At 36.0% G+C, this 16661-nt stretch overlaps 1 protein-coding gene and 2 gene segments (V, D, J or C); all 3 read left to right on the top strand.

Moving 5' to 3' along the window:
• The window catches only part of LOC115424836 (uncharacterized), a 353136-nt gene that overhangs the window by 113849 nt on the left and 222626 nt on the right, over positions 1-16661 (top strand). The gene's annotated exons all lie outside the window — the stretch shown is intronic.
• LOC115423875 (Ig heavy chain V region 914-like) overlaps positions 1-16661 on the top strand; it is a 243074-nt gene that overhangs the window by 21536 nt on the left and 204877 nt on the right.
• Positions 4045-4494, top strand: LOC115423865 (Ig heavy chain V region 914-like). The segment is given in 2 exon segments: positions 4045-4094; positions 4178-4494. Coding segments are annotated over 2 exon segments (366 nt in total).

Raw genomic sequence — 16661 nt, 5'->3', positions numbered from 1 at the left:
ATTTAACACAAAACTAGATGATCTTTACCACAAACCATGACTTTCCTAACTCATGAAATGATCTTTTAAACTGACAAACATCATCATCACAGCGGAAGGGGCAGGACTTCAGCTCTCTATAAACACTGATATGATGCTGTCAGCTGCAGCAGAAGAAGAGAAGCTCCCATCAGATCAGCTTTAATCTCAACCATGATCTGTGTAGCTCTGCTGCTGTTGGCTGCTGGATGCTGTGAGTCTCACTGAGGCACAGACACTGACACTATGATCACAGCTCACTGTTCACTGCTATTACACCCACTCAATGTTCAACATGTTTTCATCCACAGGTGTGAAGTGTGAAACGCTGACACAACCAGCCTCTGTGACTGTGCAGCCAGGTCAACGTCTGACCATCACCTGTCAGGTCTCTTATTCAATGGGCAGCTACCGCACAGCTTGGATCAGACAGCCTGCAGGACAAGGACTGGAGTGGATTGGAATGAAATACACTGGAGATTCATATTATAAAGATTCACTGAGGAACAAATTCAGCATTGACCTGGACACTTCAAATAACATAGTGACTCTGAATGGACAGAATATGCAACCTGAAGACACCGCTGTGTATTACTGTGCAAGAGAGAGCCACAGTAACACATATCAGTAGACGCCCTCAACAAAAACCCCTCAGTGTGTAAAAAAAAAAAGAAAATAATGACATGAATCCACCAGAGGAGGAGCCCTCAGATCATTAATAAATCCAAAATAAATTTACAAAAAAAAAGAGGTTTATTTTTCAGAAGCATCACTTCTTCCTCTCACAGTATTTTTCATCCAGGTGCATTTTCCTTATACTTAAACAGTTTCACTAAATAAATGCTCTTGTGTGTCTCTTTATTTTAAGTGAATTTATGTTTGTGGATGTGAAGTAAAAGAAGTGTTTATCAGAGTGAAGATGAGTTTCAGAGACAGCTGGATCCTATGAGGATCACATTGTATTACTTTACTGGCCTTTCTCTAAGGATTGATATAAATATACTACAAGTATTATCATAGGTGACCAGATCATAAAGGATAGGACCGGACACAAAGAAATATAGATTAATGGTTCTTCAATCCCACATCTGACCTCGAACAAGGACAGCATTATTTTTCTAATTTTGAGGTAGATTTTGATTACAGTCAAATAAAAAAATAAAAATACAACAAATACTGTTTGTTTTCTTTTTCTAACCATCTTATGACTGTCTGTGCAAAACAGATGACAGCAATGGCTGTATTCCTGTGTAAACAGAAAATAAACATACATATATACATTTCTAAGCCACGCTTCTCATTTTAACAGACACATTGTACAGTATACATTAGGTTTTAACTCAATAAACTTCATGAATTAACTTAATCGACACCATGAATTGACAATAAACATTAGAAATGAACTCAGATGTATATATTCAGATATCCTGTTACAAAATATCTATTTTCACAGTGATCTTAAATCAATTTACAGAACACTTAAATCACAAAACAAAATCATGTGCTCACTTACTCCTAGCTTGTAGCTTCAGAGCCTCACCCCTCTCCTGGACGTAGCACACATGGCTCTTTATCTCCCCTCTACATGGGTCATAACACACAATATCATAAACAATATCTAACAACGAAAATGTCTTAAATAGGATTTCGGTAAACTATGGCTGGTCACTCATGCTGACCTGTGGCAGTCTCGGTGGGCTCCCGGTGCAGCAGAGATGACAAACACACCCTCAACTGACAAGAAATCAGCGTAAAGTCTTCAGTCACGAATGTCTGTTAGTTGGCTCAGCTACACTCTAAACACATAAGTCTGTTGAGTACTCTCTCTGTGGTACACTATATATCCGATTCTCTTCATACACACACACTAATGAGAACTACACACCTTCGCCATCACTTGCGTAAGGAAGCCTTCTGTTCGCGCGTGTATCAAATCTCGTGTGATTTCCGTATTCTCACGAGACTTTCAACCTGGCTGGCCCGTAAGTGACTTTACACATTCTAATAGGGCACAGCTGATAAAAAAAAATAAAATAAATAACAGCGACCCCGATACACTTGGCTACACACATATTATAAATTAAACTGGGTTTTTTGTGCTTTTGGTATGTTTTACATGTCCAGTACATTATGGTAATCTGGGAAATAGATGAACCTGATAGCCATTAGTCCTTTGGTTCTTATTTGAGGGCTCAATCTGATGATGTCATGTGGACATTGTCAAAAAAATGAAATTGGAGAGAAAAAAGGAAAGTTATTTTTTGATTTTTGGTTGTCAATTTAAAGGATAACTTTCTGAGTCCAGAAAGTTGCAGTTAGAGGTAAAACTGTTGACGTATCAAACTGTGAAATACCTAAATCCACAATCTGTTCAGAGCCACTGAGGAGCTTCATCATGAGCAGACCTGGAGGGAGTTTCATCTCTTCCAGTACATTTTCACCTATAGAATGTGACAAGGCAGTGGCTGTGTTGGACACATGCATCAGAAATGCCATCCATTGACTATTTAACACAAAACTAGATGATCTTTGCCACAAACCATGACTTTCCTAACTCATGAAATGATCTTTTAAACTGACAAACATCATCATCACAGCGGAAGGGGCAGGACTTCAGCTCTCTATAAACACTGATATGATGCTGTCGGCTGCAGCAGAAGAAGAGAAGCTCCCATCAGATCAGCTTTAATCTCAACCATGATCTGTGTAGCTCTGCTGCTGTTGGCTGCTGGATGCTGTGAGTCTCACTGAGGCACAGACACTGACACTATGATCACAGCTCACTGTTCACTGCTATTACACCCACTCAATGTTCAACATGTTTTCATCCACAGGTGTGAAGTGTGAAACGCTGACACAACCAGCCTCTGTGACTGTGCAGCCAGGTCAACGTCTGACCATCACCTGTCAGGTCTCTTATTCAATGGGCAGCTACTACACAGCTTGGATCAGACAGCCTGCAGGACAAGGACTGGAGTGGATTGGAGTGAAAAGCACTGGATATTCATTTTACAAAGATTCACTGAAGAACAAATTCAGCATTGACCTGGACACTTCAAATAACATAGTGACTCTGAATGGACAGAATATGCAGCCTGAAGACACCGCAGTGTATTACTGTGCAAGAGAGCCACAGTAACACATATCAGTAGACACCCTGAACAAAAACTCCTCAGTGTGTGAAAAAAAAGAAAATAATAACATGAATCCACCAGAGGAGGAGCCCTCAGATCATTAATAAATCCAAAATAAATCTACAAAAAAAGGAGGAGGTTTATTTTTCAGAAGCGTCAATACTTCCTCTCACAGTATTTTTCATCCATGTGCATTTTCCTGATACTTAAACAGTTTCACTAAATAAATGCTCATGTGTGCCTCTTTATTTTTTAGCTTGAATACAAATGAATTTATATGTATAGTTTTGAAGTAAAGAGAGTGTTTATCAGAGTAAAGAGGAGTATCAGAAAAAGCTGGATCCTATGAGGATCACATTGTATTACTTTACAGGTCTTTCTCTCAAGGGTGATATAAATATACTGCATTATCATGTATTATAAATTCAACTGGGTATTCTGTGCTTTTGGTGTATTGTACATGTCTGGTGTATTGTGGAAATCTGGGAAATAGATGAACCTGATTTCTTATTTGAGGACTGATTTGATGATGTCATATGGACTTTGCTAAAACAATAAAATTGTTAAAAGCAACATTTGACCGCCACATCATTTGCCAGATGTAACTTTTTGCACCAATATTTAATTTTAGGCCAAAAAAATATGACTTTCTTTTGTGACACCCAAATTTATTCTCCTTGTCCTGGGCTTTTTTTTTTTTTTTTTTTTATCATATATATATACATATATATTATTTTTTTATATTACATTTAAATACTCTGGGAAGTGAAAACCAGTTCAACGCAATGATTTTCTCTCAGTGAGGAGGAGTCAATGCAAAACCTTGATGTTTTCTACATCTACTTATTAGACTGCAGTGAAATGGACAAGGAGCTGTGGACACATACTTCAACATGATGGACTGTAGGACAGGACTGCTGCTTTTAACTATCTACTGGGCAGGTTAGGATCATGTTTGGCTGATATCATCTATAAGATTCTTGCAAATTACAGCAATTTTGTTTTCTTTCTTTTGCATTTGACAGGTGTTGTTGGTCAGACTCTGACAGAATCTGAACCTGCAGTGAAAAGACCTGGAGAATCCCACAGACTGACCTGTACAACATCTGGATTCACATTCAGCAGCAGCTATATGGCCTGGATCAGACAGGCTCCTGGAAAAGGACTGGAGTGGATTGCTTGGATCACTAGTGGTGGTGGTGGCACTACTTTCTATTCCCAGTCAGTCCAAGGCCGTTTCACCATCTCCAGAGACAACGGCAGAAACCAGCTGTATCTGCAGATGAACAACCTGAAAACTGAAGATTCTGCTGTTTATTATTGTGCACGAGAGACACAGTGACTGGAGTTAGTGAAGCAGCTAGACAAAATCCTACAGCATTCATCCCAAAAAAAGAGCATGTTTTTTTAACAACTTTATTTATCATTTTTTCATAACAACATTGACATAATTAAGGCATTTCTTACAAAATTTCTTACCCCCCCCCTCCCCTCCCCGCCCTGCCCCCCCCATCCAGGCAGCATCCCCACAAATACATCCACATAAGCACACAGGAATCAAATGGGCAAACAGAACGCCAAAAGAAAAAAAATTAGAAATATACATAAGTACAAAAAACAAAACAAAACAAACCAGACAGAAAAAAAGACTCATACCAGTCTGTGTTGATCATTCTGGTCATACCACCAAAAATACTGACCTCTGGCATAAGAAAAACAAAAGAAAAAAAAAAAGCACTTTTTAAAGTATGGTATTTTATTCTTTCTCTGTGCAGTGTTAAATGAACATTGATCATTCCTCTGCACCACATAAAAATCCCATTTCTACATAAACACATTTTAAACTTTTAAATTAAATTATGAACTGATCCATGTATAAATAATGAAAACAGAGGTTATTAGGTTTCCAATTTGTAACATTACCATAAATTGTCATATTATACCTTAACATACACTGCAGGTAAGAATAACCATATGGGCATACAAGCATGGAACAGCTGCCAATTTGTATTGTTATAAGATTGGCTTCCCAGCTTTTCCCAAATTTATGGATGTACATAACATCAGTGACCCATCTGGTAAAGGTTGGACATCAGACATAAACGCTATGATCACATGAGTTTTGCCTTAAAGGAAAGCAAAGTTATGTCATGATGGTATCCAAATAAGGGACACATAGGATTGGGAATAACATGTCCCCGGAAAATCTAAGTATAATCTTTTTTTTTCCTCAGGTAGTAAGACAATGAATTACTGGGGTGGGTCCTCTCTAGAGCAGCGAATCTCAACTTCATTCATTCATTGTGTACAAAAACTATAGCGCCTTTTCGTCTTTTGTGCAGTGAGGTATCGACATGAAGCCATAAAAAACTGAAGCAGGAAATGGTTTTAATTAAAATGCAGCTAACTGTGTGTAAAAGGGAATATATGATCGTCACCTGCTGGACAATTTGGTTCATCATTAAACTCAGGTTCAAACTACACCATCTTTTCATTAAATACATTTGAGAAGTTAAACATTTTCCTCAGTTTGGGCTTGTCATTAAGATGTGACGGTGGATTCTGAAGCCGGATTACCATCCAGTTCTAAACTAACAGTACAATACAATAATTTATTCTGTGTTTGTTCCATCACTGAAGTATCTGATCTCTTTTTAAACCTGCCTGCACATGCCGGTCTATGCAAATGACTCCCTCTATATAAACACACCTCCAGTAGCTCTCATGTCATTTGATAAATAACTGGGTTAGTTTTATATATCCTTAAGGCTTCAATCAAACAGCACTAAGGTGTTGTGTTCTTTGAAAAATGAAAATCTGGATTAGCTGGAGTTTATTCTTTCTAGTTAGTTTTCATGGTAAGGTCACATGTAAGCATTTCTGTTTCTTTGTTTGTTTTACTTTAAACTCTTCATTTAATGGATTGTGCTGTTTTTCCTACTTTACAGGAGCTTGGAGTGAGATCAAACTGGAGCAGCCGTCCTCTGAGGTGAAAAGACCTGGAGACACTGTGAAGATTTCATGTATCACATCAGGTTACACCATGACAAGCTACTCTATTAGCTGGATACGACAAAAACCAGGACAAAGTCTGACGTTCATAGGGTGGATAAACACAGACACAAGCACCCCGACATATGCCAGCACATTTCAAAGTCGTTTCACTATTAGCCAAGATGTTCCCAGCAGCACTCAGTACCTGGAGATCAGGAGTCTGACAACAGACGACTCTGCTGTTTACTACTGTGCTCGTGTTCACAGTGACTGAAAACAGTGGAGCAGCTGTTCAAAAACCCCCACAGACAAAAAGTTTGGCAAATAATCCAATAACCATGATTGCTTGAATAAGATAGAATGAAATAAATAATTAGTTATAGACTTTTAATAAAAGTAAACAATATATATTATTTATAATCTGTAATTTCTCAGTTTGGTTTAAATAAAGTACATCTATCTATCTATCTATCTATCTATCTATCTATCTATCTATCTATCTATCTATCTATCTATCTATCTATCTATCTATCTATCTATCTATCTATCTATCTATCTATCTATCTATCTATCTATCTATCTATCTATCTATCTATCCATATAAGATTTGCTCTGTTTTGCTGTTTGTCAGTTGACTAAAGCTGCATATAAATATGATGTAATGTAAAAATAAAAGCCATTTCCACCTTTACTGCTTAGTTTATATTTTCCAGCAGTCTGCAGAGGTTGTTGAGCTGATCTGCCAAAATTCACCCTTTTGTAATTTATCATATGTCATGCATTATATTACTGTAGGAACTAAAGTTAGCAATCTACTCTTATTTAATCACGTTCAATTCAGTAAGACTTTTTCACCTCATTACACTACTGTGAAATGAAAAAATGAAAGCTGTCTTTGGAGCTTTTTATTCCCATTCATATGAAAACCAAAGGAGGAGTCAAAGCCTAATTTCCATGTCCTCCAGTTCTACTTATGTGAGTGCAGAGAGAACAACAGAGAACAGAGAAGTTTAACATGATGGACTATAGGACAGGACTGCTGCTTTTAACTGTCTGCTGGGCAGGTGAAAGCTACTTATCATGATCTATATGGAACTCCTGTAGTTGTCTTGATACTTGTTTTATTGTCTTTTTCTTTAATCTCCACAGTTGTCGATGGTCAGACTCTGACTGAATCTGAACCTGCAGTAAAAAGACCTGGAGAATCCCACAGACTGACCTGTACAGCCTCTGGTCTGTCACTCAGTGGCCCCTGGATGGCCTGGATCAGACAGGCTCCTGGAAAAGGACTGGAGTGGATCGCTGCTGACACAGATGGTGGCACTAACTATTATTCCCAGTCAGTCCAAGGCCGTTTCACCACCTCCAGAAACAAAGGCAGAAACCAGCTGTATCTACAGATGAACAGCCTGAAAACTGAAGATTCTGCTGTTTATTATTGTGCTCGAGTCCCACAGCGTCTGGAGTTAGTACAGCAGCTGTACAAAATCCCCCAAGTGATATTGTAGTTACTATATATGAACACTGGTAGGCGTTAAAGTCAAGTTGCTGTTTCCTGCATCCACAGATATTACAATCAGTTCTATAATCATGAATTTCCACTGGAGTAAGTGATCAGGGAAAATAAATGATCAAATGTTAAAGATTATTGTGTATGAGGTTGTGATTGAAGCTAATGAGACAATTATACAGAATTAAAAGAGCCTGTAGTGTACCATATTTTATTTTATTTTTTTTTTAGATATGAAGCACTGAGACTTGCAGAAAAACTCATTGAAGGAGAAATTATTTTGAACCTTTAGCAGTAATTGAACACAACTATGACATATATATCAAAATTAGCTTATAGTCATTAAAAGTTTACAATTACCTTTTAAAACAGTACTGAAGATGATGAAAACCCAGGTCTTAATGACCAGCAACAACAGATGAAAACTGACAGCAATGGAGATGTAATAAAATTAAAAACTGTGTTACTTATGAAACATTTGCACATTTTTATTAATTTTCTTTTGCCAGTCAAGAATAGGTGTATGTAAAAGTAATTTAATATAAAAAAATTAAAGCCATTTCCACTCTTACTGCTTATTTTACATTTTAGTATTATCAATATTTACTTACTTAAATAATATAAATGATTACAGTTTTTGGCTTTATGGATAGCTGTGCTGAAAATACTTTTTCAAAATAACTAATTTTATTATTTTGTTGAACTGATTATTAAGTTATAACTGTAGTTCACATCTTGGCATACAACTACAGATGTAAAAAATCACTGCAACAATGAAGTCTTTAATTGTTTATTATTGTCAGTCATTAAAATTTATCAGGTCAATACCGTCAGAAGTTGTGACAGTTTATTAGGATGTAAATCAGAACATTTTAACTGAAATAAAAGTGGTGTACAATAAGAGGGTAAGTCACATAATACACAGAGTTAATACAAATTTTTCAATTCAGTTCACAATGAGTACAACAACTCCTACTTTGAATACTATTAAAAATAAAAACAAACTAAAGACTAAAGGTTTTTATCCCTCTTCATGTGAAAACCAAAGGAGGAGTCAATGCAAAACTTAGATGTCCTCCACCTCTACTTATGTGAGTGCAGAGAGGACAACAGAGAACAGAGCAGTTGAACATGATGGACTATAGGACAGGACTGCTGCTTTTCATTATCTGCTGGGCAGGTGAAGATACCAAACAATTAATAACAAATCCATCTGGAGTCAAACTGTGATGCAGGTCTAATGCACTTTTTCTCCTTGAACAGGTGTTGATGGTCAGACTCTGACTGAATCTGAACCTGCAGTAAAAAGACCTGGAGAATCCCACAGACTGACCTGTACAACATCTGGATTCACATTCAGAGACTACAGCATGGACTGGATCAGACAGGCTCCTGGAAAAGGACTGGAGTGGATCGCTTATATCAGTACTACTGGCGTCCATATTCACTATTCCCAGTCAGTCCAAGGTCGTTTCACCATCTCCAGAGACAACAGCAGAAACCAGATATATCTGCAGATGAACAGTCTGAAAATGGAAGATTCTGCTGTTTATTATTGTGCTCTACACCCACAGTGAATGGAGTTAGTGAAACAGCTGTGCAAAATCCTACTTTTCAGTATTACTTAAATGATACTTAATATTAGCAAAAAAAATGTAGTTGACAACATGTGTTTATAATTGTACATAAACTGTGTAGAATATGTACAAAATCCAAATACTGATAAGGAGTGAGATTGCACCAGAAAATGTCCTGAAATATTTGTGAAATTAATACATTACAGTTAAACTCAGAAATCTTAAGTTTCTTCTTTCAAACATTCTATAACTTAAAACATGACTGAGATATAGAAGACTGTTGTTAAATAAAATTTTCAGAGGCCAAGAGTAAACAGTAGATAACACGAATGAAAACTGAACTGACTTTATATTAAAAGTATTTATTTATATTTTTGTTTATGGTACAGTTTACATTCAAAATACCAATCAATTACAAATTTCACTTGTGCGCAAAAAAAAAAAAAACCTCATGCTCAGTTTCTTTCAAACTCTTACCACTATATTACCACTATTGTCTTCACATTCCACATTTTCTCTATCTCCTCTTTCAGCCCTTGGTATTTCTTGAGCTTCTGGTGCTCTTTCTTCCTGATGTTGCTATCACTTGGGATTGCTACACCTATCACTACCTCTGTCTTCCGATGTTTATCCACCACCACCATGTCAGGCTGATTGGCCATCACCATCTTTTCAGTCTGGATCTGGAAGTCCCACAGGATCTTGGCTTGTTTGTTCTCTGTCACCTTCGGGGGTGTCTTCCATCTGGATCGTGGGACCTCAAATCCATACTTGGTACAGATGTCTGTCTGTATCTACGTATGTTTGTTTTTCTGCTTATATTTCTGTTTGTCGACTTGTTGAATTTTTCATAAGGTGTGTCTCTACCATATCTTTGCCTTCAATGGGACAATGTTCTGTAGATTGTGATCATCTTGTTCACTGATGGGTAAAAGACAAGTGATGTTTCCACATATAATTTTACTGCTCATCTTTCATATATTAACTGTTTATATTATATTGCTGGAATTTGTTGTATTTTTTCTCTCATTAAAAGACCAAAAATTAACCACAATGTTCCCTGTCATCCATCACACCCCTGCTGAACAGATTCATTTAATAATGAATCAATTTAATACATATTCAGTCACACGACACAATTCTTTCTTGAGCTATTGTTGTCATGTTTTTAATAGATGCTGAAACTAAAGCATATGTGGAAACTTTAAAAGTGCATGTAAAGAAATTCTTCCTGGAAAGTTTTTGTTGATATCACTAAACACTGAATTGAACTTTCAAACTCTCAGGCCTGTGAGGAGGAGTCAATGCAAAACTCACACCTTCCACATCTACTTATCTGACGACAGAGAAGAAAACAGACAGTAGTGGACCCATAGTTTAACATGATGGACTACAGGACAGGACTGGTACTGTTAACCATCTACTGGGCAGGTGAACATATACTTAAAACTTGGGTAAAATAGATGTAATTCTGGCACCTATATGAATATGTGTATTTTTTCAATCTTTACAGGTGTTGATGGTCAGACTCTGACTGAATCTGAACCTGCAGTGAAAAGACCTGGAGAATCCCACAGACTGACCTGTACAGCCTCTGGTCTGTCAGTCAGTAGCAGCTATATGGCCTGGATCAGACAGGCTCCTGGGAAAGGACTGGAGTGGATCGCTTATATCACTAGTGGTGGCAGCACTTACTATTCCCAGTCAGTCCAAGGCCGTTTCACCATCTCCAGAGACAATGGCAGAAACCAGCTGTATCTGCAGATGAACAGTCTGAAAACTGAAGATTCTGCTGTTTATTATTGTGCACGAGAGACACGGTGACTGGAGTTAGTGAAGCAGCTGTACAAAATCTATACCCTGTATGTAATGAACTTATTCCTTTATTACAGAAACATACATCTCTTTTATCTTCAGTTGATTCTCCCTTTCATATTATCATTATCTATGGAGCTCTTTAGCGTCATACACAAACATCCTCGATTCAGTTAGGATTTTCAAGTATAAACTAAAAACTTAAAACTAAAAAGTAACAATCTGACAATACAATGATTTTTGGATCACTTGAGCTTTTGATTTTGAAAAAAAGAATTTTGAGTAAATTCGTAAAATATAAACACACATTTCACTCTTCATCATGACCATAGTTAGTCTATATAAACTGATTCAGTTTATTCAGTTTATAAAGGCTTAAAGCAAATGTTGCTTTAAAGAACACATTTAGCTTAAACAGGTCAGTGCACAGTGACACCAACACCAACAGATCTGCACAAATATCCAAACCATCCAGACTTTAATACACATGACCCCTGAAACAAATAAAGAGCACATATAAAGCAGAAAAGAACAATGTTTTTTTAAGATATGTGTTGAATTTTTTTTTTTTTTTTTTTAATTTAGCATCAGTTCCCATACATCTGTTTTTTTCTTTTTTCTTTTTTTTCCATTTTTATTTCCTTACTTATTGAAATTCACAAAATATTCCAGGACTCTTGAAGAAATCCATTATATAATAATACTAATAATAAAAACAAACTAACTTCTGTCTTTGGAGTTTTTTATCCCCCTTCATGTGAAAACAAAAGGAGGAGTCAATGCAAATCTTAGATGTCCTCCACCTCTACTTATGTGAGTGCATAGAGGACAACGGAGAACAGAGCAGTTGAACATGATGGACTATAGGACAGGACTGCTGCTTTTCATTATCTGCTGGGCAGGTGAAGATACCAAACAATTAATAACAAATCCATCTGGAGTCAAACTGTGATGCAGGTCTAATGCACTTTTTCTCCTTGAACAGGTGTTGATGGTCAGACTCTGACTGAATCTGGACCTGCAGTGAAAAGACCTGGAGAATCCCACAGACTGACCTGTACAACATCTGGATTCACATTCAGCAGCTACGACATGCACTGGATCAGACAGGCTCCTGGAAAAGGACTGGAGTGGATCGCTGAGATCAGCAATGGTGGCAGCGCTTACTATTCCCAGTCATTTCAAGGTCGTTTCACCATCTCCAGAGACAATGGCAGAAACCAGCTGTATCTGCAGATGAACAGTCTGAAAACTGAAGATTCTGCTGTTTATTATTGTGCACGAGAGCCACAGTGACTGGAGTTAGTGAAGTGGCTGTACAAAATCTATACCCTGTATGTAATATAATGAACTTATCCCTTTGTTACAGAAACATACATCTCTTTTGTTCTCAATTGATTCTCCCTTTCAATATCATTATCTGTGGAGCTCTTCAGCATCATACACAAACATCTTCAATTCATTTAGAATTTTCATGTATGAACTAAAAATATAAATCTAAAGAGTTACAATTTCATGATTTAAAGATTTTTTGGATCACGTCAGCTTTTGATGAGGAAAAAAATGTATTTTGAGCAAATGTACAAAATTTAAACACACAGATTCCACTCTTCATTGTGACCATAGTAACTGATTCAGATTTTAAAGACCTAAAGCAAATGATGCTTTTAAGAAACCACAAATTTAGCTTAAACAGGTCAGTGCACAGTGACATCAACACCAACAGATCTGCACAAATATCCAAAGATATCAGTCACATTTTAACACAGACCTAAAACAATTCTGAAATACCTAAATTCTTTCCCTTTTTTTGTTTTATTTTTTTAATGTAACATCAGTTCCCAAACCGTTTTTTTGTTGTTTTTTTTTCATAACAGAGTGAATCAAGCAAAATGTTTCAGGACTCCTGAAGGAATCGATTACTTATGAGAACAAGCCAAGTTGTTCCCTTTTATACCAGTAGGGGGAGGTCTATGCAAAGTTTTATTGCTTATAAATGCAACACAATCAACTCTCACAGCATTTGTCAAAGAACAACTGGGAAAGTTTTTACACATTAAGGGTTTGAGTCAAACAATATTATCTCAAAAGCACATGAATGAATTTCACAAAATATTTGTACAGTTTCCACTGAATATTATGTCAAGACATGTTTCTAACTAAAGAGGTGACTTCACATGAAGAAAAAAAAAAAACAGGAGAAACATTTGACCAAAACATGACTTAGAGGATTGTCTTCAGTTTAAAATATATCCCAAATGTTGGTTTATTCTATGAAATGATAACCAGACAATAATGAATAAAAACTGATATTAATGAATAATTTTTCATGGTTCAAAAAACAAACCATCTCTTTCAAACAGTGCTGTCACTTAAGTGTTTTTTTCTCTTTTTAAGATTTTTAGTAAATGACTATATGCACTAACTGTGGTGCATGTTGATGAAAATTAAACATTTTCAATTCCAGTCTCACATTTCAGATTTGAGAATGGGTTTTTCCCTTGAAGCTTCATGATTTTTTGCAAATTTATGGCTTTAAAGCATCTTCAATTACTGTCCAAGTGTTTTAAATCTTACATCTGCAGAAAAGTCGCGGATGTAATAACAAAATATAATCAGATAATTAACATACATACACAATAATCTTGTATAATTCAACACTGATGAATATCATTCATTACTTTCTTTCACTTACTTTTAAATTATATGAAATTATGATGCGTTTGATAACAAAATATAAGATAACTAATATACACAATAATCTTGAATTATTCAACACTGATGAATATCATCCATTAATTTATTTTCCTTACTTTTAAATCACATGAAATAATGAATTGAATGCATTTGAGTCAGTTAAAATGTATTTAAATCAAGGTCATGTGTAGTAACCCAAAGCATCTGCTGATCTAAAATGTTTAATAACCATTGAACCAATTATCCTGTCAATACATGTAAATAATTGCTGTAAAATGCAGTTTCTAAGCTTTTCATTAACATCAGATATGACCCATTTGGACGTTCAGACTCTTTAGTGAATGTGGAAACACTTTCATCTGCTGCAGCATTGATTCACCAGTAAAACCCATGGAGTTTGACAAATAACAGTAGTTATAGAAGGTTTTATTTAGGTGAAGTTAATAATAAATTTTGCTTCTCAATTTAACCATTGAATTTAATCTGCACCTTAGGAACATCTACACAATCAGTAAATAAAAAAGGAAAATTGCTGAAAAATATTATAATGAACAGTGATAAAGGAAGAGTTAAAAATAGGAAGTCACAACAAAAATAGTTCTATGTCTTTGAGGGTAAATAATATTCTCACAACTTCTATTTACTGTGTTGGAGGTGAAAGTCTTTTTTATTTAATATTCAAATAACCTCATTATTATTCAGTAGGTTCACTATGAATCTGATGTAGGAGGAGCTACTGTAAACAAATTGTCCCCAGAGTCCAGTACAGATTCTATTTAAAGCACAATCATGGATTTCAGCCTTAAACACACTGTGAACATGGCTGACAGAATGAGAACATTCTTGGTGTTTGCTGTGTTGGTGTTAACAGGTGTTCAAGGCTGGAGCATAACACAGTCTGACCCAGTTGTGACCAGACCAGGAGAGTCTCACAGACTGACCTGTACAGCAACTGGACTAAGCTTTAGCAGCTACTGGATGGCCTGGATCAGACAGGCTCCTGGAAAAGGACTGGAGTGGATCGCAACTGATAGGAGTGATGGTGGCACCAATTACTATTCCCAGTCAGTCCAAGGCCGTTTCACCACCTCTAGAGACAATAGCAAAGAGCAGATGTATCTGCAGATAAACAGTCTGAAAACTGAAGATTCTGCTGTTTATTATTGTGCACGAGAGACACAGTGACTGGAGTTAGTGAAGCAGCTGTACAAAATCTACACTATACTTCAAACCCTTCATGCCATGTCATTAATTTACCCCTTTGTAACAGAAACATGCACCTCCTTCTTCTTCAATTCATTCTCCATTTCAGTATTATTATGTGCATTGTTTTCTGCATGTTTACTTTAGCATCATATGCAAACATCTTCAATTCATTCATAGTTTTTCATGTAAAAAAAAAAAAAAAGATTTTTGGGTTAATTTATTTTTTGATGAGAAAAAAAAAAAATACTAAGCTTATAAAACATAAACACATTTTCCACTCAATAGTTGACTATATAATGTCTTTATGAACTGATTCAATTTGTAAAGACAAAGCAAATGACACTGTCAACAACAAATTTAGCTGGTCTTTTATTTTAATAAGTGATGTGTGTGGAGAGACCTTTAGAAAAACACCACTAAGGCATTGAACTGCAGTGTTTAACTTACACTGATCTCTTGTGAAATATAAAAGAACTGAAAAGTAACACTATACAATGAATGATAGCATTTTAGAGATGCACAGATTATTGATTGATATTATCAGTGTAACAGTAACATTTTTGCCAATAGCTGCTACTGATGCTTGTGTTACTTTCTGTTTCTTTATTTTGTTTTTCATGTTATTTAATTATTTTTAATATATATGTAAAAATAGTTACTGTTTTAACATTTTTAAGCCCTTCACTATATCATCATTGAAATAATACAGAAATAAATATGCACATTTATGAAAAAAAACTAATTAAAACAAAACATTACAAGACAGATAAAAATGCAATCAGTGAAAAGATATTTTATATGAAGATACTGATATTGGCTGATATCATGAATAACAACTGATACTGATGTGTACCCAATATATCAATGCATTTCAAAGCATTTTGATCATAAATTAAGATTTGAATGACATTGATCAACAAGATGATGAGATTAAAAGATAAAATGAGAATGATATACAGATAAAGGTGTCAACTTTAGTGAATATTTTTATTTTTACAAGTTGCTTGTTTACTCATATTTATAATCTTCTCCTCACTATTTGACATAATGGAATAGACCTAAAAAAAAAAAAAAAAAAAGATTCATTTAGCTGAATTCTGTGCTGATGTTTAAGAACCAAATGTTTGTCTGTGAACAGTTTGTTTTTTAGGTGGAGTCGATGCAAAACTCAGAAGTCCTCCTCCTCTACTTATCTGACTGCAGGAGGCATGTGAGAACAGTTGAACATGATGGACTGTAGGACAGGACTGCTGCTCTTAACTATCTGCTGGGCAGGTCAAGATATTCACCAGTCTGAAGATCAGGTTCTCATTAAAAGACTAACAGCTTATAAACATTTCCTATTTTCTCATTTGTCTTCGCAGGTGTTTGGGGTCAGACTCTGATAGAATCTGACCCGGCAATGAAAAGACCTGGAGAATCCCACAGACTGACCTGTACAACATCTGGATTCTCCTTCAGTGGCTCTCACATGGCCTGGATCAGACAGGCTCTTGGAAAAGGACTGGAGTGGATCGCTTGGATTCAGAGCGATAGTAGTTACATCTACTATTCCCAGTCAGTCCAAGGCCGTTTCACCATCTCCAGAGACAACGGCAAAAACCAGCTGTATCTGCAGATGAACAGTCTGGAAACTGAAGATTCTGCTGTTTATTATTGTGCACGAGAGACACAGTGACTGGAGTTAGTGAATCAGCTGTACAAAATCCT

The sequence above is a fragment of the Sphaeramia orbicularis genome, chromosome 8 (genome assembly GCF_902148855.1).
Source record: "Sphaeramia orbicularis chromosome 8, fSphaOr1.1, whole genome shotgun sequence".
Classification (NCBI taxonomy): domain Eukaryota; kingdom Metazoa; phylum Chordata; class Actinopteri; order Kurtiformes; family Apogonidae; genus Sphaeramia; species Sphaeramia orbicularis.
This window is presented reverse-complemented; position numbering and strand designations above follow the sequence as displayed.